The sequence below is a fragment of the Hyaena hyaena genome, unplaced genomic scaffold (genome assembly GCF_003009895.1).
Source record: "Hyaena hyaena isolate Hyena2069 unplaced genomic scaffold, ASM300989v1 scaffold_474, whole genome shotgun sequence".
Lineage (NCBI taxonomy): Eukaryota > Metazoa > Chordata > Mammalia > Carnivora > Hyaenidae > Hyaena > Hyaena hyaena.
Genome location: NW_024081104.1, coordinates 1,057,631 through 1,083,034, shown reverse-complemented (window position 1 = coordinate 1,083,034; position 25,404 = coordinate 1,057,631). Strand labels below are relative to the sequence as shown.

The 25,404-nt window shown below is 61.9% G+C and overlaps 4 protein-coding genes across 6 annotated transcripts; 3 read left to right on the top strand and 1 right to left on the bottom strand.

Annotated features, from left to right (window-relative positions):
• The first annotated feature begins 748 nt into the window (after window positions 1-748).
• FOXH1 (forkhead box H1) lies at window positions 749-2,457 on the top strand. Its single transcript, XM_039254164.1, has 3 exons — window positions 749-937; window positions 1,276-1,380; window positions 1,469-2,457. Exons 1-3 carry the CDS (start codon window positions 764-766, stop codon window positions 2,309-2,311), a joined length of 1,122 nt encoding a protein of 373 aa, XP_039110095.1. The 5' UTR covers window positions 749-763; the 3' UTR covers window positions 2,312-2,457.
• On the bottom strand, window positions 2,441-9,757 carry KIFC2 (kinesin family member C2). Of its 2 annotated transcripts, none has more exons than XM_039254161.1 (18): window positions 9,600-9,757; window positions 9,279-9,360; window positions 8,947-9,104; window positions 8,689-8,827; window positions 8,402-8,526; window positions 8,253-8,318; window positions 8,037-8,165; window positions 7,556-7,633; window positions 7,326-7,440; window positions 7,139-7,248; window positions 6,620-6,728; window positions 6,353-6,510; window positions 4,537-4,641; window positions 4,334-4,455; window positions 4,123-4,246; window positions 3,847-3,976; window positions 3,501-3,757; window positions 2,441-3,415 (listed from the first exon to the last, which is right to left on the bottom strand). In XM_039254161.1, exons 1-18 carry the CDS (start codon window positions 9,696-9,698, stop codon window positions 3,161-3,163), a joined length of 2,361 nt encoding a protein of 786 aa, XP_039110092.1. In that variant the 5' UTR covers window positions 9,699-9,757; the 3' UTR covers window positions 2,441-3,160. The 2 variants fall into 2 exon arrangements, with proteins under 2 accessions (XP_039110092.1, XP_039110093.1); XM_039254162.1 differs by having other exon boundaries at window positions 6,461-6,510; window positions 9,600-9,752.
• A 549-nt stretch (window positions 9,758-10,306) lies between these two features.
• On the top strand, window positions 10,307-12,028 carry LOC120246555 (cysteine and histidine-rich protein 1-like). Of its 2 annotated transcripts, none has more exons than XM_039254167.1 (3): window positions 10,307-10,627; window positions 10,929-11,028; window positions 11,234-12,028. In XM_039254167.1, exons 2-3 carry the CDS (start codon window positions 10,936-10,938, stop codon window positions 11,717-11,719), a joined length of 579 nt encoding a protein of 192 aa, XP_039110098.1. In that variant the 5' UTR covers window positions 10,307-10,627; window positions 10,929-10,935; the 3' UTR covers window positions 11,720-12,028. The 2 variants fall into 2 exon arrangements, with proteins under 2 accessions (XP_039110098.1, XP_039110097.1); XM_039254166.1 differs by having other exon boundaries at window positions 10,307-10,685.
• A 1,165-nt stretch (window positions 12,029-13,193) lies between these two features.
• CYHR1 (cysteine and histidine rich 1) lies at window positions 13,194-25,376 on the top strand. Its single transcript, XM_039254165.1, has 4 exons — window positions 13,194-13,592; window positions 21,834-22,072; window positions 22,817-23,028; window positions 24,612-25,376. The coding sequence occupies exons 1-4, from the start codon at window positions 13,209-13,211 to the stop codon at window positions 25,001-25,003; spliced, it is 1,227 nt and encodes a 408-aa protein (XP_039110096.1). The 5' UTR covers window positions 13,194-13,208; the 3' UTR covers window positions 25,004-25,376.
• Window positions 25,377-25,404: the final 28 nt, after the last annotated feature.

Below are 25,404 nucleotides of genomic sequence, written 5' to 3'. Positions count from 1 at the left end.
GGGAGGCAAGCCTGCCTCCAAGAAGTCCTCCGGGGCCAGGCAGGTCCAGATCACCCAGGGCCAGAGGGGTGCACAGTGAATGAGGAGAGCTGTTCAGCTCCCAGTGTTAACAGGCACCATGGAGGTAAGGAAAGTGGACTCCAAAACTTTGGGAATCTGCTGGGGCCCTGCAGCAGCCCCTGGGAAAAGTTCTTGAAACAACTACATCCCTATTTTGTTCCTGAGGTTTCCTCCAGGAAGCCCTCCCAGACCACCATCTAGGTCCTGGAAGCTGCTCAGCCTTGAACTCTGGGCAGGCCCCACCCATTCTTGACAGGTCAGTTTCGGGTAAATCAACTCCCTCAGCCTTTAAATGGGAGCCTGAGGGCCCACCCGGACAGACAGGATAAAGTAACAATGGGTCACTGGCCCCTTCCAAAAGCTTTTCCTCCTAGCTTGTAGGGGGTGCTTAAGGCAGCCCAGGGGTGAGGAATGAGGCCCCGGGTGGCTGCCTGCAGCCCCCGCTGGAATCTTCCCTGCCCCTCCCTTCCAGATTAACTGAAACCTGCTAATTGTGGCAGCCCTCTGCATGCTCCCCTCCCCCACCACCGAGTCCTCCCTCCCTCTGCCTCCCGTCCCCTCCCCCTTCCATCCGAATGATAAAGGGTCTGGCCCGCCAGGCCCGCGGGCCTCAGGCCCTCAGCCCTGCCTCATACTACACTGCCCCATTGCCTTGTGCCTTCCACGGGGCCTGACCCTTGCCCACGTTGCTTGCTTCCCCTGCATGGGGCCCTGCAGCAACCCACGCCTGGGGCTTCCTGGGTCGGAGTCATCATCCCAGGCCCCCAAGAGGAGGAAGAAGAGATACCTGCGTCATGACAAGCCCCCCTACACCTACTTGGCCATGATTGCCTTGGTGATCCAGGCCGCACCCTCCCGCAGGCTGAAGCTGGCCCAGGTGAGAGGGACCCCCATTCTCCCTCATATTCCATGATCGGACCTTTCGCCAGGCCCGTCCCTCACCCATTCCTAGTCTCAGGCTCCGGCCTCCCACCCCACTTCGTCCTATCCAGCTAACTCGGTGGGGCCACTCCCAGCCTGGGCACCGGGGGGGAAAGAGTTGAGGTGCTCAGGCAGGACCCTTCCCTTGGTCTTTTTCTCCCTCCAGCACAGAGGTGTTCTGGGGGGGGGGGGCTACGCCCCAACGCCTGGCTGTGGGGGAGGGGCGGTACTGCCCCACCCTGCCTCCTGGTTCAGGGCGCTGGCCCACCCGCCGACCCCTGTCTGTGGTTTCAGATCATCCGTCAGGTCCAGGCCGCATTCCCTTTCTTCAGGGACGACTACGAGGGCTGGAAGGATTCCATCCGCCACAACCTCTCCTCCAACCGATGCTTCCGCAAGGTGGGGTAGGGCGAGGGTCGGAGCTGGGGCGGAAATCCTGAGTGTGTGGGGTCGGACGGCCCCACCCAAGCCTCCCCACCCCCTCCAGGTGCCTAAAGATCCTGCGAAACCCCAGGCCAAGGGCAACTTCTGGGCGGTCGACGTGAGCCTGATCCCGGCCGAGGCACTGCGGTTGCAGAACACGGCCCTGTGCCGGCGCTGGCAGAGCAGGGGCGTGCGGGGAGCCTTCGCCAAGGACCTGGGCCCCTACGTGCTGCACGGCTGGCCCTACCGGCCACCCAGTCCCCAACCCCAGCCCAGTCCTCAGCCACCACCCAGTCCGCAGCAGCCGCCCAGTGAAGGCTTCAGCATAAAGTCTTTGCTAGGGGACCCCAGGGAAGGAGTGCCACGGAGCAGCCCAGGTCCCACAGGATCCAGGCACAGTGGGGAGAAGGTGGTGCCCACTCCACCTCTGCCCTCTGAGGAGCCTCTGTGGCCCCTTTGCCCCCTTCCCGGGTCCAGGAGAGCAGAGAGGGAGACTAATTCCCAGGGAGGAACCCGCAGGCCCTCACCCCTCTCCCCTGAGCACAGAGCCTGGCCCCTCCACTTACTGCAGGGTTCCCCAGACCCAGGGGGACTGTCTGGTGGCGGTCACAGGGCCTCACTTTGGGGGCAGCTACCCACCTCCTACTTGCCCATCTACACTCCAAATGTAGTAATGCCCTTGGCTCCGCTACCACCCACATCTTGTCCCCAGTGCCCACCTTCTACTAGCCCAGCCTACTGGGGGATGTCCTCTGAAACCCACGGCCCCCCAGGGCTCCTCTGGGATCTAGATGCCCTCTTCCAGGGGGTGCCACCCAACAAGAGCATCTACGATGTGTGGGTCAGCCACTCCCGGGATCCAGCTGCCTCCAGCCCAGGCTGGCTACTCTCCTGGTACAGCCTGTGAGGCTCCGGGGCAGGGGCTGCTTTCCTCTCCTACTCCTTCCTGCCACCACTGACTTGTGGGGGAACCAAGGCCGAGAGGACCCAGAGGTGTCTGTGGCCACAGCAGCCTTGAAACACCAGGCACCAGTGATGCTGAGAATCCATGATGTTTATTGGCTACCCCACAAAGGGCCACGGCCTGGCTAGGCACACCCTGGCCCCCAGGGCCGGTCATGCTTCTACCCCCAGAGGCACTGCTGGAAAGAGTGGGGGCTTTGCTTGCAGTAGCCCCTTCCTGATCCCACTTTCTCTGACCCTCTCTGTCCGTCCATCCTTCCTTCCTTCCATCCATCCATCACCATGTGTCACTTCCTCTCTCCTGGCTCCCTCCCCTGCTGGGGGAGGGAGAACCTAATGGTGGCTCCAGCCTGTCCTGTCCTCCCTCATCTGCCTGGGAATGAGGTAGCACCTTTTTGGGAAAAGAAATCCAGACCCTACTTGTTTTGGGTGGTGGTAGTGGGGAAGATAACAGTAAAGGAGTAGACAACATTTTAATGCCAAGTCTGATTTTTGGTGATGGGGTGGTGGTCCTGGAGGGATAAGCACTTGGTCGCGTCTACCTCCCACGGCTCTCTCGTCCCCTGCTGTGGGGCGAGATAACAGCAAAAGGTGATAAGGAGGGAACCGAGGGCCTGGGGGAGGGAGGGCCAATCACGCCCCTAGGCTAGGGGCTTAGTACTCCTCGCCGGGCAGGGGGGCCAACTCTGCGAGTGTGGGGGGCAGTGGGCCCCCAGAGGTCGAGGAGGTTGTGAGGGTGTAAGATTTGCTGCCTCTGCCGGCAGAGGCGCAACTCCAGACTCGAGGGGCAAAGCTACGAGGGCACGCCCTTTTGGGTCCCAAGGGCCGAGCTGGAGCCGCTGTCCGGGTCGGGCCCCGGAGGGCTGCCGGGGGACGGCGTCGGAGTGCAGGGGGTCCCAGTGAGTGGCGTGTCGGTGCTGAGGGAAGAGGGCGTCCCGGAGCGCGGCGCCCTGCAGCGCCGGGCTGGCCCCAGCTCCACTTGGCCAACTCGCTCGGCGAACTTGAGCGAGCACACGGTCTCGCCGAGATCCTCCGGCCGCGTGGAGATCTGCGGGGGAAGCGGCGCTGGTGGGTGGGCCCGCGCGGGCGGCGCCTGGTGCGCAGACCACCCTCCCGCGCCTGCGGCCGCCCACCTGCAGCAGCAGCACCGCGGCGGCGCCAGGCCCGAGCGCGGGCTGCAGCAGGCGCGTGAGCTGCGAGTCGCGGAAGGGCACGTGCGGCCGGCGGGCCCGCAGCGCGGCCATCACGCCTCCCAGGGCCAGCAGCGAGCGATTGATAGTCCGGGCCTCCCGCAGGCGCTGGGCGCCCTCTCGGTCCCCCCTCGACGGGCCTGCCGCCCCTGCCTTCCAGGCACGCTCGGATCCGGCCAGGTCCACCAGGTGCAGCGTGCCTGCAGAGGCGAGCGAGCCCGGCGTGGAGGCGGCCCTGGCTTCGGGCGCAGCGAGGCCCCCCGCCCGGCTCGGGCGCGCGCTGCGGTACCTGCGGCGCCTGGACCGCGCGGTGGGGACGCCGTGCGCAGCGTCAGCGTGACCAGGGCGTGCGACCGCGAGCTGTGCGGGTTCTTGCTGGTGGCGGCGGTGGCCCGGTTGCTCCTCCCCAGGCTCAGCATCTGGAGGGCGGGGCGATGGGGCCAGCCTGGCTGCCGGGTCTGCGTGTCCAGGCGGGAGCCCAGGCCTGGGCCCCGAAGGCCCGCGGGGAGGCGGGGAGGCGAGGGAGGAGGGACGGTGAGTGCGTTGCCACACGGGGCGGTGTTACCTGGTGGAGCACCTCCAGGTCGGGCACGTCCCAGTAGGTGAGGCCAGCCACCTGAATGCCCCCCTGGCCTGCTGGGCCCTGCCTCACCGCCAGGCGCTCAGGAGGCCCTGGGGCTAGGAGGTCCCTGCAGAGAAAGAGAAGGGCTTGGTTTCTGAGGCTCCTAGGGTCACTGACAGGGCAGAGGGTGTGGAGGGGGCACGCAGGCCCTGACCTGACAGCTTCATTGTAGATCTCCACCATGCTGAGAGTCACGCGGTGCTGCCCTCCAGTCCCCATCTCCTGGAACAGTGACTGCAGTGCCCTAGGAGCTATGCCAGGGTCCTCTGGTGGGCCCTGGGCACAGGGCGGGGTGCCGCGTCAGTCTCCCATCTGAGCCCCTGGCCCCCTGAGCTGCCCGGGGTCCCCCCTTCCCACCTCCATGCTGTAGGTCTTCCCTGTCCCTGTCTGACCGTAGGTGAAAATGCAGACGCTGTAGCCTTGGAGGCAGGACAGCACCGCGGGCTCCAGCTCCCTGAAGACCTAGGGGTAGGAGGGGTGGGGGGTCCTGAGCCCCAGGACCTGAGCCAGCGGGAACGGAGCCTGGTTCCCCTGGAAGGACAGCCCTAGGGGAGCGTGGTGGGAGTGTGCATCTCCCAACAGGCAGAAGAGGCTCCCTGCAGAAGGTGGCACTTACAAGGACTTGCCAGGCAAAGAAGGGAAGGAATGTGACGAGCATGAACAGGAGACACAGGGCACTGGAATTCTGGGGGCCACAAGGGAGGCTCCGGGAGCAGCAGCCAAAAGCCCAAATGCTGGGCTTGGCTGTCAGGTTCAAACCCCAGGTGTGGCTGGAGGCAAAGCACATATCCTCCTTCCAGGCCAAGACTTTCCTTCTGTGAGGTGATGACTACAGTGGCGCCCACTGTAGGGATCAGAGGGGAGCATGTACCAAGAGGCCTAGCAGCATGTGGCATACCACTCGGCCCCGCAGGCGTGCAGGATGGTGGCCAGCCGAGACCACCGGAACCCAGAGAGGCAGCTGAGGGGGAGGTGGGTTGGGACTTGTATCCTGTTGGCAACTGGACCCCAATAGCAGCTTTTGAGCCCCAGGGGTTTGGCAACTGAGTAGCCTGTGAATTCTGCCTCAGGCGTTGGCTGCCAGCAATGAGGGCAGAATCCAGAATTGCCAGTGAGGTCATTAAAGATCCCAGGAATGGAAGAGAGCACTAGGGGTGACCGTGATGGGGGGACTGTGGTGCCCTTGCACAGATGGGAAACACAGGTGAGGGGGCTCAGTGAAAGACGCCTTTGTTTCCTTCATGCAGACACATCGAATCGGAGAGCCCTGTCTAGAGGGCCGCCCAGAAAGCAGTGGGCAAGGGGGATCTACACAGGGCTGCTGCAACTTGGGATGCAGGCCGAGGCCAGGGGAGGTGTGTGCAAGGGAGAAACGGGTGGAAAACAGCTATGGGGCTCCAGGAAGTAGGGGAGGGACCCCTGACCACCTGCCAAACACTGGTCACACGGTGTCCCCCTGAGGCCAACACAGGTTGGAATCTGTTAGCTCTGCCCCTTCCCTAATCCCCTCCCAGCTCTGAGCCTCCATTTCCTGAGCTTTGGAAGTCCTGATGGCAAAGCACGTGGACAGAGACAGGGAGTGTGTGAAGCAGGGTGGTGGGGAGCTGGGCCTGGCAGAAAAGGAGAGGAGGGTAGGAGAGTGGGGTCTGCACTGGGATCTGTACCAGGCAGGGGAGAGCACTGAGGCTCAACACCACCTGCTCACCCTTATGCCCCCACTGCCTCCTTGGCCACAAGACAAGGAGATGAGCTTGCCCTCAGAGCTGGCCCACCTCGCCAGGGCTGGAAGGCGGGGAAAGGGGTCACAGCAATGTCCCCACCACAGCAACACGCTAGCTGTGCTCTGCAGCCAGCTCTGCGTGAGCATAACCATCATCTCAGACAAGTTCATCTTCCTTAGTTTCTTGGGAAAAAAGTTACTTTTTAAAATGTGGACTTTCCTGTTAAACCAGAAAAGGCTTCTTTCCACTGGAACTGCAGTGGAATGGTCAGGGAATGCAGAGGGAAATTTCTGGAAGGAAAGAAGTTACCCATCTAGGCTGTCATTCCTGCCTCCCTTCCCCTCACTAGAGTCCAGCCACTGGGGAAGCCAGATGAAGGGGAACCTGGAGCCTCTTCTGACTCTGGGGCAGTATGAGGGAAGGTCAGCACAGGGGCAAGGGTGGAGCATCACCTCCTCCTGGCTGGCCTCTGGGGAGAAGACCCAGTCCAGGCGGAAGCGACGCTGGCGCCCTCGATAGCAGGTGGTGACAGTGCCGCTGGGGCCAGGCTCCAAGCTTACCAGGCTGGAGGGTGTCCCTGGCCTCAGTCGACACAGCACACGGATATTTCCTGGGATGGAGATGAGGTCAGTGGGCTGCCTCCCAGGCCCCAGAGCATGCAGAGGCTCCAGTTCCTCCAGCTTGCCACCCCACCCCTCCACTTCCCAAGCCTGCCATACCCTTGAGCTCCAGCAGCCGCCCTGGGCATCCAGTTGGGGGCCCATGCTGCTCCTCAGGGAGCTGAGTTCCAGACCCTCCAGCGGACAGCGCCCCTAGGGCCCAGGATACCTGGTGGAATAGGGATGTGAGGAAGTGGAGGCAGCAGAGGGGCTGGGGGTGGGGCGGGTGTGAAGGCAATATGGTGATCTACCACTTCCGGTGGCTTTCGGCCTCTAGGGGCTTCATTCAGTGGGCCCAGGATGGAAATTCAGAAACTCAGGAGGATCATGGGAAGACCTCTGTCTCCTCTGGGGTTGGCCATCTTGTGAGGGGTTTACAGTCACCCCCCCCCCCATTTGCACAGACAGAAATGAGATCACACCCAGGGTGTGTGAGATCACAAGCTGTCTGGTTCCAGAGCCTACAGCTTCCATTAGAGCAGGGGCTGGGAAGGAAGAAAGAACCAGGGCTCCCCATGGAAGAACAGTAACTAGGCTGCCCAGAGAGCATGTTCTGGAGAGGGGGCAGCTGGTCCTGACCTGGCCCCGGGCCTCACTGAGCGAACACTGACAGCTATGGGTAAACGTGCTGACCAGTCCTCGGAGGTCCCCACAGCCCTGTCGCAGACTGGCCATACGTGCCCGAAGTCCTGGCAGGGAGAGTTCATTGTGAGGGAAAGCCCAGACCACCTGGTCTTCCCATGAGCCCTCTGGACCCGGCCCTTACCTGCCAGCTGCCCATGCATCTGCTGCAGCTCCCTTCTGCAGTTCTGCTCAGTCTCCTGCTGGAGCTGCCGAAGGGCCCCCCGAAGGCCCTGCAGCTGCACCTCCTGCACCCCCAGCTGTCCCACCCAATTCCACCCCTGTCACTGAGGAAATAGGCACTTACCAGGCCCTGCCTCAGGTACCCTCCTCCCAGTTCACCAAGACTTCCCGGCCCCCGGGCTCAGCGCCCACCTGGACTTGAAGTGCCTCTGTGGTATCCTGGGCTTCCTGAAGCCGACTCTGGAGCTCCACCAATGCCTCTGCCTCCTCCTGCAGGAAGAGAGGGAGCCGCGTCAGCTACGGAGTGAGGAGGAAACTCGGGGAGGGGCACTCCAGCAGCCCCATTTCATGGATGGGGGACTCAAACAGAGGGCCAGGCAGAGCTGCTCATGATTCCATGTCTCCCAACTCCAGACAGGACTCCTTTTCCCCAAGTCTCTCTGCTCTCCTGGGATCAGTCACTTGGAGAGCCATGGGACAGGCTCGAGGTGTTCCCCCATGGGCATTGGTCTCCTTGTTCGGGAAACTTTGCACAGACCGTCCCAGGGCCTGTCTACAATCCCTTATAGGTCAGAGACGTCCCCCTGCCTCTGTTCCAGCAGTGTTAGATCCTGAGGAAGCCAAGTGTTCAGGAGCCCCAGACTGCAGAAATAGTGGCAGCTAAGGAGGATACCTGGGGGGCCCTGGTGGAGGGGCCAGGGGCCCAGTGCAGCAGGAGGTCCCGAGTGAGGCTCAGGCTCTGTTTCAGAGCCTCATTCTCCAGGGTTAGATGCTGAACCCTTTTCTCTGAGTCTGTCGCCCCCTGGAGGAGAAAGAGGCCCTCTAACTCACCTGAAAGTTGGGGCCCCCTCTGGTCCGGCTCCTGGAGCCCCGCCCCCAGCAGCCTTACCACGCCCAGGCGCAAGCGGCCCAGCTCCTCTTCCTGCACTTCTAGCTGCTGCTTCAGCTCCTCTAGCTGCAAAGGAGGAAGGAGCACAGGGTGGAGCATCTCCCTCCACTCCCTCCCACCCCAGTCCGGCTCCCTCCTGGGCCCCTCACCTGTCCAAGGATGAGCTGCTCCAGCCGCTGCCAAGCCCTCTGGTCCTCCTCCGACTGGGGAGGGTGCTGCCCTTGGGCCTCACCCCTTGGTGAAAGGGACGGGCTTTCTTCTTGAGGTGGGGAGCCTGGGGTGGGGTGGACCCTGTTAGTACTGATGAGGTCTCTAACCTGAGGGAGGGGACACCTCGGGAGCAAGGCTGGGCATGGGACCCCGAACTGCAGGCCACTCAGCTTCTGGTGGGCTTCACTCCCTCGACCCCCTTTTCAACTCACTACTCCTTACGCACCAGCAGGTGTGGGAGGCTGCACCTCGGAGGCTGGATGAATACCCTGGGGCAGGGCCTGCCTCCCCCTGGGGCTCCGAATCCATGCCAGGAGGGCCAAGAGCTGACCGGTCACCGTCAACAGTGGGGGGACATCACTCTGCTGTAAAGGAGACAAGAATTTGAGCGGAGGAAACTGAGATGATGACAGCCATGGGGGAGGCTCAGGGCCGTGGAGAGAGTCTGCGTTCCCCAGAGAAGGACCCTCCGCGAACCGCTCACCTTGGTCAGGTCAGGGTTCCGGCAGCTCTCTTCCGCCCCCAGCTGTACAGAGAGGAACTCAGCAAGACGCACGAGAGCCTCTTCCAGGGAGACCTCGGCAGAACGGCCCTCGGCTCCCTCTTCTGGCCCATCCTCAGGCTCGGAACAGCCTGTGAGGCCTGATAGCGGGAAAGGGAGGCTTGCCGTTCGCATGTTGGAGACTAGGCCACCGGAAGGCACGGGCTGTGTTCCTCCCTCTCAAAGAGGTCACGGGCACCCCTCCCTCTCTCCGAAGTCGGGGTTCTCTCGAGGCCCCAGGGACGCAGCGCTCCCGATGCACCGACAGCACCTACCGACCAGGCCTGTCAGCTCTGTCCACAGTTCTGCCGTGGGCTGGTCAGAGCGGCGGCGACCCCCGGGCTTTCCACCGGCACTCTAGGAGGGTGCAGCGAGACCCCGAAGGAGTGGGTAGGCAGCCTGTGGGGCTCCTTCCCTCCAGGAACTGGGCCAAGGGACTTGGGGCTGAGGTCTCCGCTTCCAATACCAGAACAGACAGGGTCCTCAGCATGGCCCTCCTCCCCAGCGTCAGCGTCCCGGGAACGTTCGCTGCGCGGGCGCGCAAAACCCGTTCGCGGGAAGGGGGTCGCGGGCTACACGGCGCCCGCTCGGCTCACCTGGGCGGGGTCCCCGGGGTCGCCGGCAGCCGCAGCCCCGCCATCCCTACGGAAGAGGCTGTAGAAGATGTAGATGAGCAGCGAGTAGAAGGCGTACATGGGAGCGCGGGGCGGCAGAGGGCCCCGCTTCGCGCCGCCCCGCGTCCCCGCGCCCCGACTCGGCGCCCGCGCGCTGCAAAGCCGGTGCGCATGCTCGAGGCGGCCGCCCCCACGGCCCTGCTCCCGCGAGTGGAGGACGCGCGCGCGAGGAAAGGGGATGCCAGAAACTGGGGTTCCCGGGGCTGCACCCGGACACCTGCCCCGCGCCTCCCACTCCTGCTTCACGGAGACGCCGGGCTGAGAGCGCCCATGTCCCCCACACAGCCCCTCCGCGGAATCCTTCCTAACCCTCGGCGGAGGCCCCCGCAACTCGCACCCCTTAGAGCCATCAGCCCGGGGGAGTCCAAGCTCCCCTCCCTAAGTAACCCCTTCCTCATAGCCCCGCCCCAGTCCCGCCCAGCTGTCTTCACAGCCCGTCTCCGCCCCTCCTCACTCCCGTCCCAGCTCCGCCCACACCGCTCACAGCCGAGCCTCTCCCCTCACGGCCCCGCCCACGACATCCCCTCTCTCCGGCCCATCCCTTCACAGCCCCTCCCCTCCCCACAGGGCCGCCGTACCGCTCGGCTGTCACAGCCGGTGGTGTACAGAGCTCCCCCCTCCTAGCCGCGTCTCGGCTCTGACAACCTCCTCCTGCTCTCCTAGAACGTCCCCTTCGCCCAGGCCCCGCCCCCACCCACCGCTCTAGCCTCCGCTCCTCTCGTTGGTTCGCGCCAGGCCAGTGCTGGGAAGAGGCCGGAGGCTCGGCGGCAGCTGGCGGGTGGCTGGGTGGTGGGCGACGCCAGACTACAGCTCGCCACTGCGGTGCGGCCTCGCCGCTCAGCCACTGCTGAGGGCCTGCGCTGTAGCTCCTTCCAAGCCAGGTCCTGAAAACGGCGCCTCCCAGAGCGCAGAAACCAGGCCGAGTGGGCCTGCGCGCAACTCTCCCCGAGGTCGGCTCCCCCCCTCCCCCGCTTGGATTCCAGGGCCCCAGAACTCACGCCCACCCAGGTCAGGCCCTGCGCCGCTTTCTCTCTTCTTTTCCTGGCCAAATTAGGTTCTTCCCCACAATTGTGCCCAGTGGCCCCGGGGCTCCGGAAAGTTTTGGATGAGCCTATCCCGATATTTAGAAATGGGGCTTTGGAAACTGGGAGACCTGGAGAATCGCCCTTAGGGCTCCTGGTCGCCGGCTTCTGAGTTTTGTCCTCTCCAAAGTTGAGGATCCCCCTCCTGTTTCACGTTCATTACCACCAGAGGCGGCATGGCCCCCAAGCTGTGGAGTGAGTGGAGCACGACCCTGTCCCACCTAGCGCTGGGAGTGGTGTCTCTGCACGCAGCGGTGAGCACTGCGCAGGTGAGTACACTGGGGGGCGGGCAGGGGTGTATCCCACTCCAAAATTGCAAGGACCTGGATCAGATCCAGTTTCCCGGCTCAGGGAAAGGGTGGTGGGAGGCTGAGTCTGGGGACCAGGGTTGCATGGGACCCCCACGCCCTTCTCTCCTTAGAGGAAAGTCCTGGCTCCCCACCCCCATATCTCCTCCTATCGTTGTGCTGACAGGCAAGTCGAGGGGCCGCCGCTGGCTTCCTGCTCCAGGCCTTGGCCTCTGCCACCTTGCTGGCCCCAGGGCTGGGCACAGATGAAGACTGTCTTGCTGGAGTCTGGGTGGCCACTGTCATCGGCCTGCCACTTCTGGCCTTCGATTTCCACTGGGTGAATGGGGACCGCTCCTCTGCCAACCTGCTCCTGGGAGGAGGAATGGTGCTGGCAGTGGCTGGTGACCACCTTGGTGCTGAAGGCCGCTCTGTGGCTGCTCAGGCAGTGGTACTGGTGGTTGCAGTGACCATCCTCATTGTGGCTGTTTTCACGACCAACACTTATGGAATGTGGGGGGGTGCGATGTTGGGGGCTGCAGGCCTCCTGAGCCGGCTGGAGGAGGACAAAGTTCTGCTGCTTCCAAAGGAGGACGTCTGTCGCTGTGCTCTGGCTGCAGGCAGTTGGGCCTACCACCGAGCCCTGCACACACAGCGCCTGCAGTGGGAGTGATGCTTGCAGACAGCAAGGTGGGGCTTCTGCCTTGGCTACCACCTCCCCCTCCCACAGGCCTGCTCCTGCGGGCCTCCTTCCCTAAAGATGGACTCTCTTGCCTCCCAAAGAGCACTTGCTGCACAGTGATGGATGCCTCATTAAGGAGACAAAGTCTGGGCACTGCCCCTCCTCTGACTGAGTTTGGGGACTCACCTAGACCAGAATTAAAGAGATGGGCCCTTAGGCACGTTTTGGGGCCTGATATTGGGCAGGCCATGGTTTTGGATTCAGAGAGAGGCTTGGTCTCCAATAAACCTTAGGGATTCAGCAGGAATATGGAATCTGCCCATTTTTGAAAGGGGATCCAGGGAGGGGTCCTCCACTGAATCCTCTAAAGCTCCAGGGCAGCAACTAGTTTCCCTGTGCAAAGAAAAGGGCTGTCCTGGAACTAGCCCTGGGGCCTCACCCAGCCTGACCTCCTGCTTTTGTCAGGAAGGTTCCTAGATTGAGAAGACCTACTCCTGGGGCCCTTGCTCTCTTGGTACATAGTGGAGTTCTGAATATCCTTGGCACAGCCTGGCAGGTGGCCCTCTGGGACAGTGACCTTCCCGGGCTGCCAGAGCTGTACTACAGCTCTATTACAGCTATCCTCAGAAAGGCACGTTCCCACTCAGAGCTGACTTGACATGTACTCATCTGCCCACTGGCTTGGGCAAGGCAGGTCCTGATTTCCCAAGACCCTCACTTTCCTAAGTGGACCCCTCCTCAGCTCTCAACCTCAGGGGTAAAAAATGCGTTTGGGCAGAACAGTGGGTTAGATTCGGGGTCCAGAGTCCTTTCTCGGGATTACCTATGCTTACGTCCTGTGGAAGCACACCTGGTCCCACAGAAGCACCGGAGTGGCCCGCGGGGTTTCTCACTCCAGCAAGCCAGGCCAGAGCGTCTTGTGCGCAAGCCTGAGTGTTGGGGGAAAGGCGCAAACACACCCCAACGTGGCTGACCAGGGATGCCCACCATCCGGGTGGCCCTCGACCAGTGGGCCGCACCCTAGACGGACCGGAAGCGGCGCGCACGCCCCCGACCCTAGGATTTCCCTGCCCCGGGCGCGCGCCCCTCCGCAGGTCTCCTGGGCCCCGCCTTCTTCCTGCCTCCTTTCTGCAGGGGCGGGCTCTCAGGCGTCCTCGCGCGCCCATTGGGTCGGCCTGACGTGCCGTCTAGCCCTGAGCGCCTTTCCCATTGGCCCCGCATAGCTCACGTGACAGGGAGTCCGAGGGGGCGGTGGCGGCGGCAGGGGGAGCGCGCAGCGAAAACAAAGATGGCGGCCGCGCCGGGGTCGGTGGCCGCGGCAGCTTCGGGGCGGCGCGCGGGCCAGACCCACTGAGGCGGCGGCGCAGGGAGCGGGTTGCGGGGTCGCGGCGGCAGCGAGAGGGCGGCGGGAGCGCGCGGCACCCCTAACTTCCAGCCGCGGGTGCGCGCCGGCACCCGCCCGCCGGGCCGACCGGCCGCGATGTCCGGCGCGGAGGAGGCCGGCGGGGGCGGGCCGGCCGCGGGGCCCGCCGGCGCCGTGCCGGCTGGGGCCGGGGTCGGGGCTGGGGTCGGGGTCGGGGTCGGGGCCGGGCCGGGGGCGGCCGCGGGGCCAGCGGCGGCAGCGGCGCTGGGCGAGGCGGCGGGGCCCGGGCTCCCGGACGAGGCGGGCCTGGCCGGCGCCCGGCAGCTGCAGGAGGCGGCCGGCGACCCCGATGCGCCGCCCAAGAAGCGGCTGCGGGCGGCCGAGGCAGCCGAGGCGGCGGCGGCGGCGGCGGCGGCGGGCAGCGGGAAGCTGGAGGAGCGGCTCTACTCGGTGCTGTGCTGCACCGTCTGCCTGGACCTGCCTAAGGCCTCCGTGTACCAGGTAGGGCCGCCGGCCCGACCCCGACCCAGCCCGACTGCAGCCCCGCCGCGGCCGCCCCCCTCCCTGGGCACCGCGTATCCTCGGAAGGCAGGTCTGAGCTCCGGGGCCCAACAGTCGGGACACTGGCGGCTCTTCGGAAGCTTTTCATTCTCCTTCTGTTAGGACTTTTATTTCCTACTCGTAACCAGCTTCTTGTACCGACTCCCCTTGTTCCTAGATCCGAATCTTATTCTTCCGCTTCTTTAATTTTTGGCTTTCCTCACTGCCCCCACCTCACCCTCTCAAGCTGCCCCCAGAGAAAGCTGGTGACAGATACCCACATTCCGCGCCCCTTCCGCCCCCTCCCCCCCGCAACTCCTGGGAGCCTGCTCCCCCTCATTCTTGAGCTCCGTGGGCTTGGGTAGACCCTGGGCTTTCCTCTTCACTCAAGAGTTCTTTCTCTATTCTTTTAGTAGCCACACCCCCGAAACCTGTCTTTAAGCTCTTGTTATATATCTTCTACCTCCTTGTTGAAAAAACTCTCTTTGCCTTTCATTTTGAAAGAGCATTGAAAGGAGTGGATCATCTCTTTTCCCTCCCCTGTTCCTTTCCCTCATTTCCTGGTCTGGAAGAACTACCTTCATCAAACCCCAGTCTGGGTCTCCTCTCTTCCCAGACTGACCTAATGCTTTCTGTACATGCCATGTACTTCTCAGGCTACCAGCGCTCCAGGAGGTGTGTCCACCCTCCTTTTACCATCTGAGAATCCAGAATGGTGGCTGGACTCCATCCTTAACCAGCCACAGCCATCAGAGAGGGGACTTGGCCCAGGTGGATCTTGCGTGGGTGTCACACAGCGGCAGGGGCCACGCTCTGGCCCTAGAATTAGTTTAAGTGTGCTCTCTTCTTTGTCCCCAGATCTCTCTCCCCACCCCACTCCCACTCCTCTGATACTGCTTCCTCCCAGAATCCTTTTGAGGGATGGAACAGGTTCTCTATCATCTTTCTTTGCACTTAACAGGAGCTGGTCATGGCTGATGGGGCTTTGTCTCCTACTGGAGCCAAACTGGGGCCATGGGTGAGAGGGCCATTTTTGTAATAAGCAGTACCGGGCTAATCTGGGTTGCCGTTTCCTCTGCCCCTAGATCTCCAAACCCTTTCCTGCTTTGGCATGACGTAGCTTAGGAGGACCCTGGTGTGCCCAGGTGACAGAGAGAGGAAAGAGAAGGCATTGGCAGGGAAATGGGTTGAGTTCTTTGGGGTGAGGGCATTGGCTCTCTGCCTAACCTCCTGGCCAGAGGCCCTGGCTTAGGAATACCACAGGCCTTCTGACCCAATTAGAGGAGCACTCACCATGGACCAGCCTCGGAGGCCCCTCAGGAGTTGTCCCCTCTCCAGCCCCTTTTTACCTTGCCCGTGATCTTGTGATCCTCTCAGGTGGAAGAACTCTTCCTTCTTTGGGTCTTAAGTGAGAGCCCAAAAACGCCAAGCCAACCGTGGGTAGGAAGGGTCTCAGGGGAATTTGGGGTTCCCTTCCCCATCCTGTGAGTGGGCTAGACCTGGACCTGACATGATGACAGGCCACATGGTGCTGCCTCCTGGTCCGAAGCTCTGCCTCTGGCCAGAGCCACCTGTGATGGGGCCTCTGAGCCTGGCTGGTTCAAACCGGCCTGCACTTTGTTGGGAGCTTGAGCTAGGTCCTGGGCAGGCTGGAGGCAGGTAGCTAAACAGCTGTGACGGAGAGAGTAGAGGCGCTGGGGTAGCCCTGACCTGTGGCCCTCCCATGACCTCCCTTCCAGCTTCCCTGGAAACAGCCCTGCTGAGCAAGGAGAGCCCATGACACCAAGCTGTAGGCTTTAGCACTGGCCCCTGCCGTAGCTCCATTCTTCCCAAGTGACAGCTGGGCCTCAATGAGGAGTTGTTTCCCTCTCATCTCTGGAGGCCTAGAGTAAGTTCTAGAACATGTGATCAGTGGCAGAGCCCTTGGCCCTTCTAGAGTCCTGCCACTGATCAGAACTTGCTTTAGCTGCTGGAAGCCCTGCCATGGGTGGGCCGGTGGGGGGCATGCCTGGCAAGGATGCACAGCAGTCCCATGAGGGGCCTGAGGGATGGGCTGGAGGAAGGAGGGAAGGCCTCTTGGTGGCTCCCCACTGCATGTGACCCTGGATGGGGACATTGAAGGTAGGGGGTTGGGATGGGCCTGGACGTATCTGAGCTGGGTTAGCTCCCAGGAGGATCTGGTCATAAATGATGTAGGCCCTGTACGTGCTGTGTCAAAACAGGCAGGCACACAGCCTTCTGGATGTCCCTGGTTGGGTCTTACTACTGGCCATTAACCTCTTGGCCTGGGCTCAGCCCCTCCATTTCTGGGGAACTGCTTTGGTGTGCCGTGTTGACAGGCCTTTTCTAGTGGATGGTATGAGGCACGCGGTGTGTTCCATTCTCTGTTCCTACCAGCAAGTTTTCTCCTGACTCCACCAGGACACACAGCTTGGAGCAGGTGCCAGCCATGCTGTGCATCTGGGGACTGTCTCAGGTGGTGCCCAGCTCTGGGGTGAGGAGTGGTCATGGTGAGCCCAGTGCACTGTGCCTGGCTGGGTCTGCAGGGGACAATTCCATGGGCCTCTGGAGTTGGCTGAGTGCTTGGTATCTTGAGAGCGCTGTGGCCACCGGACCCCATACCCATGCCACCGGGGGAGCCTTGGTGGTGGCAAGAGCTCACCTCGAGCAGACTTATCCACCTGTTCCGGAGTCTGAGCACCTGGCCTCGCGCAGCTGGCTTTCCCACACATCTAGCACGTCAAGCTACACACCTGGACTGGGGAACCTGCTTTAGTATAAGAGCAAGGCACTCATGCAAATGGTTTTCACCATGGCCTACTTTAAGTTAGGTCAGGTCAGATCAGGGACAGAGGAGGTTCAGCAGATGCTGGCTTTGATGTTCTTTGTGTGGGTGTTGGGTGTGTCATTAGTGACTGACCTGACATCTCCAGAGTCCCAGGCAGCACCCGGGTGGGGGCAGGAGGACTGGAGTGGCAACAGGGACACTCATGTAGGAGTGGGCAACAGGCACCTGCTGTAGACACAGAACTGTGGCGCCAAGGTGATGTGACCCCGCCCCCTCTGCATATGTGACCACTTCTGGTAGAAACTCAGCCTTTCTGGTGACTGGAGCATTGGAGATGCAACCTCATCCTCATCTCCCGAGGTTGTCCCCCAACCCTTCACACAAGGCCCAATCTGTCCTCTCTGTGACATACCTGGTATGACCCTGCAGACATCAGCTGAGGCCCTGAGCTGTGGACCAGCATCTGGAGGGAGGGGCCACAAGCTCTCCCTACCCCTCACCGGGCTCCCTGCCAGAAAAAGTTCCCCTGACCTCCATCAGGGTGAAGGAGTAGTCATGGGGGTCTTTCACAGGATGTGGCTCCAACTGGCTTTCTGGCCCACCACTCCCAGCCTCAGACCTTAGCCTGCCAGCAGCACACCTCCCCCCTCCAGCCGTTCGCTCCGGGCCCCCTCCCCATTCCTCCTTCTCTTCCAGGGCCCTACAGAGGCAGTGCCTCTGTGCTGTGGCCGTCGTCTCCTGCCACAGGGTGCTTGTCCTCACTTCACAGGGCACTTGTCAGCTTCTGCCCTGTGGGTTCTGTCTTGCTGTGCCTCTCACCCCAAGGCCTCCAGTCTCCACCAGGACCTGCCTCAGGCCCTGGCACAAGGGGACTGGTTACTTGATTGTCAGTCACATTGGTGAAAGACTTAGGAAACAGGTGGGTCCATCTCTGCCCAGGCCCCAGCCAGTGTGGTCATGGGCCTTGGGGAGCCTCCTGTCACTGTCAGCATGCCTGGTGCTGCAGGCTCTGTTTTAAATGATGGTTAAAGAGTCCCCTGGGGGGCTGCCTGCTCACCTGGCCCGGGATCCTCTTCTCTAGCTCCTGGTTCATGCTTTGAGGTGAGAAAGGTAGCAGAGAAGAGCTACGGAAACTTATCTGCCTAGGTATCCAGAACAAGAGCGTAGAGAGGACAAAGGGTCTGGACTCTGGCCACGGGAGAACTTTTTTTTTTTCGTGGTGGTGGTTTGTCATTTGAGTTGCCTTTCAATCCAGGGAGTATGCACATTCTGAGCAAGAGCCTGACTGTGGGTATGACTGGTTCCCACTGAAGTCCTGGCTCTTGGGGTTAGTGTGATAACAGGAGCCACAGGTCCAGGACTTCAAACCAGAAACATGGTGAATCAGAGTCCTGGCTTTACCCAGAACAGCTTTGTTCCTTGGACGCTGTGAGGTCCCTTCTCAGGCCCCTTGAGTAAAGAGACTGAGGAGACCTCAGGCCAAACATGGGGGTTTTGGGGTGCCCTGCAGCCCATATGGGCATGGTGTGGGGACCTGCAGCTGGGCTGCGGAGCAGTTCCGGAGCTAGTGCCCTCAGGTATGCTTTGGATGGTGAGCTGCTTTCATTGGCCTAGGATTTGAAGGGCCCATGCATGCCAGGCTTGAAAGAGGGCCTAAAAAGGCCTACTGACCAAGGCTTTGTTTCCAGAAGAGGGGGTGGGGTGGCTAGGTGTTTTCCAAGACCCTCTTATAGCCTAGGGGGAAGCTGGCCTGGGTGCATGTGACCTACCTGTGCCCAGGTAGAGGGGCTGCTGGGTGACGTCCTGAGGAGACAGAAATGCCCAGTCCTGGGCCGTTTGCAGAGGGGCTTGAGGGGGGATTGCTGTGGCTTGGATGGGGTTGGGGACTCCAGAGGTGAGGGAGGGGGGTTGTTGAAATTACAGACCTGTGCCAGGAGTCCTTTCTGAGGCTCTGCAGGGAGGGGCCATGTGAGGGGCCAGCCTGGCTCTGCTGTGGGATGGCCTTGGTGGGTGTTTGTTCTGTTCTGTCACGTGCTAGGGGCCAAGCCATGCTGTTGTACATGTTGTTTCATCCCACATGATGAGGCCAGTCTGGTCTTTGTCATTTTTTGTGCCTAAGTAGAGTGAGGCCCAGAGAAGGGAAGCAACAAGCCCAGGGTTATGCTGCTGGTAGAGTCTAAGCCACCGCCTGCCCCGGGAGGCTCTGTGATGTTCTGAGTCGGGACAGCCCTCTTCTGCCCACCCTACCACGGCGATCTTACCGGCGGCCTGGGTGGGCGCTGCAGGAGCTGCTGCTTGGGGTTCCCAGGCTCTTGGGGGCTTGGCTCTAGCATGTGGAGCGGGGCATCCTGGCCTGCCCTGGCTGGGGCTGTCCATCAAAGGCTTGGCGTGCAGCTAATATTGTGCAAAGTCCTCTGGGACTTTGGGTGGGCAAATCAGGGTAGGTGCAGCCCAGCCCAGCCACTGAGGAGGCTGGGTCTATGTTAGCACTTGGCCAGGCCTGCGTATGGAGTCAGGGTCTTACCCAGGAAGGGCCTGGATAGCAGGGAGGGCTCGGAGCCTGGCCACCACCCTGCTGTGGACAGACCTCTTGGGCTGGGTGTCAGCTGGACCCAGACCAGCCACCTTGTTTTCGCCCAGGAGCATCCCGTGGGCACCTGGGAGACGCTGGCTGTGTGTGGGTATCAGCTTGTCCCTTGGCCCAGCCGCAGCATGTGCGGGCCTGCTGTCTTCCAGCTCACAACGGAGCTATTAGGATCTATGGGGCAGGGGCCTTGTCTCTCCCCCAAGGAGGGCAAGTTGCAGTGCTTCTTTATGGAGTCCTCATACCTAAGCCTGTGTTGGGTCTGGAAGCTTCGGGAGGAAAGGGGTGGGAGCTGGCCTGAGAGCTTGGATATTCTTGCAGTCCCTGGGCTCTAAGGAGAGGCCTGTTGGGAGGATATGCTGGCCGCCTTTCTCTGCCTCAGAGTAGTGGGGTTTCAGGGCCGTGCTGAGAGGTGAGCATTCACACATGGAGGGACCTTGGTGTTCCTCGGAGGTCTTAGGACACCATCCAAGTCTCTCGCCCTCAGGTCCACACACCCCGGCTGGGCCATCCTGAAATAGAAGCGAAGCCAGTGGGTGCTGTCTCTGTTCTGCTCAGGCCAGTGGTGACTGCAGAGCTGAGCCCTGCCCAGGCAGCCTCTCACCAGGAGCCATGGAGAACTAGAGTGCACATGGAGTGGTGTGGGACCCCAGGCCCTGGGGGAGGGGGCAGGGTCTCATAGTTGGCATCCGGCCAGGCTTCCTCAGTTGAGGGTGCGGGGCAGTGGTTGTGGTTTGGCCTCACTTAACAAGGGGCGCCCTGAAGTTTCCCCCTCCTGTGAATTAGTAGTTAGACCAGCACGCGTAGCTGCAGTAGTCTCCTCTCTGGACTCGGGTTTGGTGAACCCAGGCCTCTGTCAGGCTCAGGCCCCGAGTGGAGGCTGATTAAAGATATGCTCCGGGCCCTTGGTCTGTGCCTCCTATAGGGTGGCAGGGGCCTGTGACGTCTGTGTCCCCCTCCTCTCCACTCACCACATCTCTGGCTTCTTCACTGACCTCTGGGGGTGGACAGGATAGACGGCCTTTGCAGCCTGCTCCTCCTGTGAGCAGCCCTCAACCCTCCCCACTACTTCTTGGATCCCTTGGGTAACTGGCGGGGTGCTGGCTGCGTGTGGATATTGGCTTGTCCCTTGGCTGGGCCAGTAGCACTCTGCAGCTAGCCCGTGTGTCCAGTGCTGGCACTGGCCCACCCCTGCCAGACCCTTTTCCTCCTAACCTGAGCCCAGCCAGCTCCTCTTCCACATCTTGCACTTGCACATTTTCATTTTTCATCTGACTTAAAATTGAGATTTTAGTGCAGATAATGTGTGGGGTGTTTGTGTGGACATGGGTTCTGTGTATGAGGCCTGTGTCCCCAACCCCCTTACCCCCACCAGTCCTCAACACATAAGTCCCATCACTCACTAGACCCCAGGCCTGGCCTACGGGTGCCAGGAGCTCACAGCCTACCCTGGCTCCTCGCTCTGGGTGCGCAGACCCCCGGTGGGAAGCTGGTGTTTACGGAGGCCCCCATGTGTGTGAACGTGGCCGGGCCTCTACTGCACTGCCTCCCTCTCTCAGAAGGGTCCTGGACCTCAACAGAAGCTCTGGCCCAGTGGCTTTCTAGAGGTTTGCCACTGCTGGTAAGCCCAGGCAGCTGCTGGCCAGACCCGTGATGGCGCTGTGTGCCCCTTCACCCTCAGCTGGCTGTGCAGGAGTCTCCATGTGGAAATCCAGCCACCCTTGGCAGAACCCCCAAATGTCCCCGCAATGTTCCCTGACCTCTGCTCTTCCCCATCTGCCCCTGTAAGTTTTTATTAGTCAGGATCAGGCCTAGGGAAGCCATGTCTGCCCTGAGGGGACACTCAGCTCAAGTCTTTGCTCTTGTATCTCTTGGTTTCTCTGTGGGCCTCTTCTGCCCTTCTTACTAGGAGCCCCTGGAGGGCCGACCCCACAGCCTGTGTATCTCTCTCGACGGCACCAAGTGAGCACTCAGGAGGTATGTTTGCAATCAGTTTGAGACCCAACACAGGAGTTGACAGGCAGCCCACTGGCCACATGTGCAGGGACTCGCAGCAAAGGGCAGGTTGCTGGCAGGCAGTGTCTGGGCCTCAGAACTGCGGTCAGAAAGGGAGGGGGCCTAGCCTCTGACCCACGTCCTGCCCACAGCCCCTGTTCTCTCCTCCAGGCACGCATTGTGCCCACACCCTCGTCCCAGGCCCGCTAGGCCTCCTCACCTGCCACAGCTCTATGCCACTAGCTTATAGGAAGCCCCTTGCAGGTAGCCAGCCTCACTGGGCGGATGGCAGCTACCTTCTCACTTGTGCTGGCCAAGAAGAGCTGGAGTGGAGGGGCCAGGCCCCCAGCCCCCAGCACGGGGGGGGGGGGGGTTGTCTACTGCCCCACTCGACAGCTGTTGGCCAGGTGCCACAGCCACGCCCAGACAAGAGCCTGTGTTCCTGTAGGCGTCCCGAAGTGAGGGCCTCTGGGGGATTCATGAGGCAGTCCCTGGCCCCTGGGATAGAAGAAGGCGGGGCTTCAAGCTCCAGTGTGACCAAACCAGTCCCTGCTAGTGGGCCCGCCTCAGGGGAGATCTGTTCCCTCTGTAAGTCACTAAGGGCCACTTTTGAGTCACCCACCTCTCCACAGGAGCCCCCATTGGCCGTGTCTTTGCAGTGTTCCAGGAGAAAGGCCTGTCCTGCCTGAGCAGTGGCTCTGCTTGCTAAATGACAGCGTGCCTGTGCCTCTCCTCGCCAGCAGGCCCGGCTGCCGCTGGAGCTGGCGAGGCGTGCGGTGCGTGCGTGTGCACGTCCTGCAGGTCTGTGAGCTCATCTCCCTTTCCTTCTTCGCAGTGTACTAACGGTCACTTGATGTGCGCTGGCTGTTTTATCCACCTACTAGCAGATGCCCGGCTGAAGGAGGAGCAGGCCACGTGCCCTAACTGTCGTTGTGAGATCAGTAAGAGCCTCTGCTGCCGCAACCTGGCTGTGGAGAAAGCCGTGAGTGAGCTGCCCTCCGAGTGTGGCTTCTGCCTGCGCCAGTTTCCCCGCTCCCTCCTGGAGAGGCACCAGAAAGAGGAGTGCCAGGACAGGTAACCGCCCGGGCCGGCCTGCCCGCCGGAGGCTTAGCCCCCCGTGTGAGGCCTACGACGGGTCTGGAGGCCACCCTGGTGCAGGCGAGGCCGCAGCGTGTGGGATGCTCTGGCCGTGGGTTCTGTGCACGTGGCCCAGTGACAGCCTCAAAGGAATGGGCCCGGGTGGAAGTTACACAGGGCCTAGGCCCTCAAGGGGCTGGGGGTGGGGCCCCACAGAGGGCAGGGGGGCTTGGATATGAACCCAGTGCCTGTTTGGACATCACCCTGGCTCTCCAGGATTCTCTGACTGCATGATGGCCTCTTAGAGGCTACCTGTCCTTGGCATCCTGGGGCCCAGGAGAGCATGACAAGTTCTGGGAACTCAGTGTGAAGCTGCATGGGCACCCCCAGCCAGCCCCTGCTGGTTGACACTGCCATCTGCCAGTGGGGCCAGGCCACCGAGCCTCACTTGGAGTGAAGCTGCATAGGGTCCAAGACCATGGTCAGTGGCCACTGTTACTGAGCAGGAGAGTCCTCACAGCAAAGGGCGCAGGTGGCATGTGTATTCACACTCTCATGTGCTGCTTTTCTTTCACACACGCTCTGACCCCTTCCTGAGAGCTGGCACACGGTGAAAATGGCCTTCGGTGGGTAGTCTGTGTGTGAGCAGGGCTGGGCAGAGGCCCACCTTTAGAGGACCACTGGGCAGAGCCACCTCCCACAGGGCGCAGACCGTGACCACGGTGCTCGCCTCCTCCCCAGGGTGACCCAGTGCAAATATAAGCGCATCGGCTGCCCGTGGCATGGCCCCTTCCACGAGCTGACGGTGCATGAGGCCGCGTGCGCCCACCCCACCAAGACGGGCAACGAGCTGATGGAGATCCTAGACGAGATGGACCAGAGCCACCGCAAGGAGATGCAGCTCTACAACAGCATCTTTAGCCTGCTCAGCTTTGAGAAGATCGGTTACACAGGTGAGGCGCCCCGCCGCCCACTGCATGCCGCACAGGCTGGGGGGGTGGGGTGCGGCGGCTGGGGAACAGCAGTCTCTGAGCGGTGGGCACAGGCCATGCTGGATGGCCAGGCTCTGGACAAGCTTTTGGTGAATGGGAGGACACCTTGGGGGAGAAGATGTGCCAGAGGCCGAGCAGGGGATGGGCCGGGGCAGGACCCTGGGGGCACCTGCATGGCTCTCAGAGGCCCTCTCACCTGTCCTCCCCTCCCTGGCCCTGCTACCCCAACGAGGTGGCATCCTACTGCGTGGGGCTGCACAGCCTTGGGACTGTCAGGGTCTAAGCAGAAGGTGGGTGTGACTTGGAGGGCCTGGGAGCTAGGGGCCTGCCCTGTGGAGCCAAAGGCAAGAAGAGCACTCAGCACATCCGGTCCTGCCTGCAGGCAATTACTGCAGTGGCCTCGGGCTTCCTGAGGCCATCGAGAAGATGCTCAGGGGCGGGGCTCCTGAATGAGCTGAGGGTGCCCAGCTCAAATGGAGAGCTGGGAGTGGACGCCCAGAGACGGGCAGGCTGGACCGCGCTCAGGCCCACTGGATCTCACGGGCTCTCCTGGCCACTGCCACTGCCTTTGGACATGCTGGGGAGCAGGAACCAGGCCAGAGCCTGGTTCAGACACAGAACAGCAAGAAGCACCTGCTGGCACTGGGGCCGCTCAGGGAGACTACGACCCTCTACTGCTCAGCCCACACCAGGCAGCCGGCTCAGAGCATCAAGGGCAGTCACAGGCAACCAGTCACACCGTGCTGCCTGGACTAGGCCTGGCTAGGTGTGGGCCTGCTCAGGCCTGGGAGGCCAAGGGCCCGGCAGCCTCAGCAGCAGCAGGTCATGACCCCTGGTTAGTTGCAGCCTCAGCTGCCCTGGTGGGCGCCACGGCACAAACAGTCCAGGCCGGGCCTTGTGGGTCTGGGCGGGCCAAGGCATCATGATCGTGGCAGTGGCCGGGCAGGGATCCTCATCCACCCAGGAAGGACTGGCCACCTCCATGGAGGGACTCGCGGGCCGTGGGCCCCGGGCTGTGCTGAGAGAACTGTGTGACAGCACAGGAGCCCAGCACTGGGCCATACACCGGCGCTCTGCCTTGCGCCCCATGCAGGCTCGTGTGCCACACGCCTGCCCGCCCGCCCGCCGGCGTTTCTGGCAGCTCTGTATCAGAACCAATAAAGTGCACTTGTTCTCAGAACGCATCCTGTCTGTGTGTCTGCTTACCCACGCCCCTGGGTGGGCCTCCCTCTGCCTGGGCTGGGCCCCGGGGGAGGCGAAGAGGGAGGCCAGCGGGGGTTGGGCCGCTCACTTCTTTCAGCCTCTGGACTCCCTGCAGCTAATGCGTGTTACTTCTGTTTGTAGTTGTTTCCCCAAAGCTTGTGTGCGCCTCCATTTGCCATAATTGCGTTTGATTTGCCTTGTGACAAGTAGAGCACGCTGTGTCCTCCTGGTAAGTTGCCTTCCTCCCTGGCTGAGCCTTCATCCTCGGCCTCCGGAAGGCGCCGCCACCCAGCCCTGCCCACACTGACTGCCGGCTCTTCCCGGCCTGTCTGTCTCCACAGAGGTCCAGTTTCGGCCATACCGCACGGATGACTTCATCACGCGCCTGTACTACGAGACGCCAAGGTTCACGGTGCTGAACCAGACGTGGGTCCTGAAGGCACGTGTCAACGACTCGGAGCGTAACCCCAACCTGTCGTGCAAGCGCACACTCTCCTTCCAGCTCCTCCTCAAGAGCAAGGTCACAGCGCCCCTGGAGTGCTCCTTCCTGCTGCTCAAGGGCCCATACGATGACGTAAAGATCAGCCCCGTCATCTACCACTTTGTCTTCACCAACGAGAGCAACGAGACGGACTACGTGCCACTGCCCATCGTCGACTCCGTGGAGTGCAACAAGCTGCTAGCCGCCAAGAACATCAACCTGCGGCTCTTCCTGTTCCAGATACAGAAGTAGGCGGCACCGCTGTGCTGCCCGGCCTGCCCGGCGGTGGCTTCACAGTGCCGTCTGACCGTTTTAGCAAAGGAGGAGAAGGAACAAACGCAAACATTGGGGAAGTCTGCATGCGTGTGCGAAGGTGGGAGTGCTCTCACCTCGCCCTCCGCCCCGCCTCCCCTGTCCCAGGCACTGGAGGCTGGGCCACCTGCAGAGGAGACGGTGGCTCAGGGACACAGTGGGGCTAAACCCAGCGGCCATGCCCTGGCCCCCATGGCGTAGTGAGGCGCACTGTCTGCTCTGAGCTGCGCCCGGCCCCTGGGCCGGGCTCAGGGAGCACGCTGACTTCAGACGGCATATTTGATTGCAATTAAAAAGGCACCCTTGTTTCCTACTTTCTGTTTTGTTCGAGGGAAAGGTGT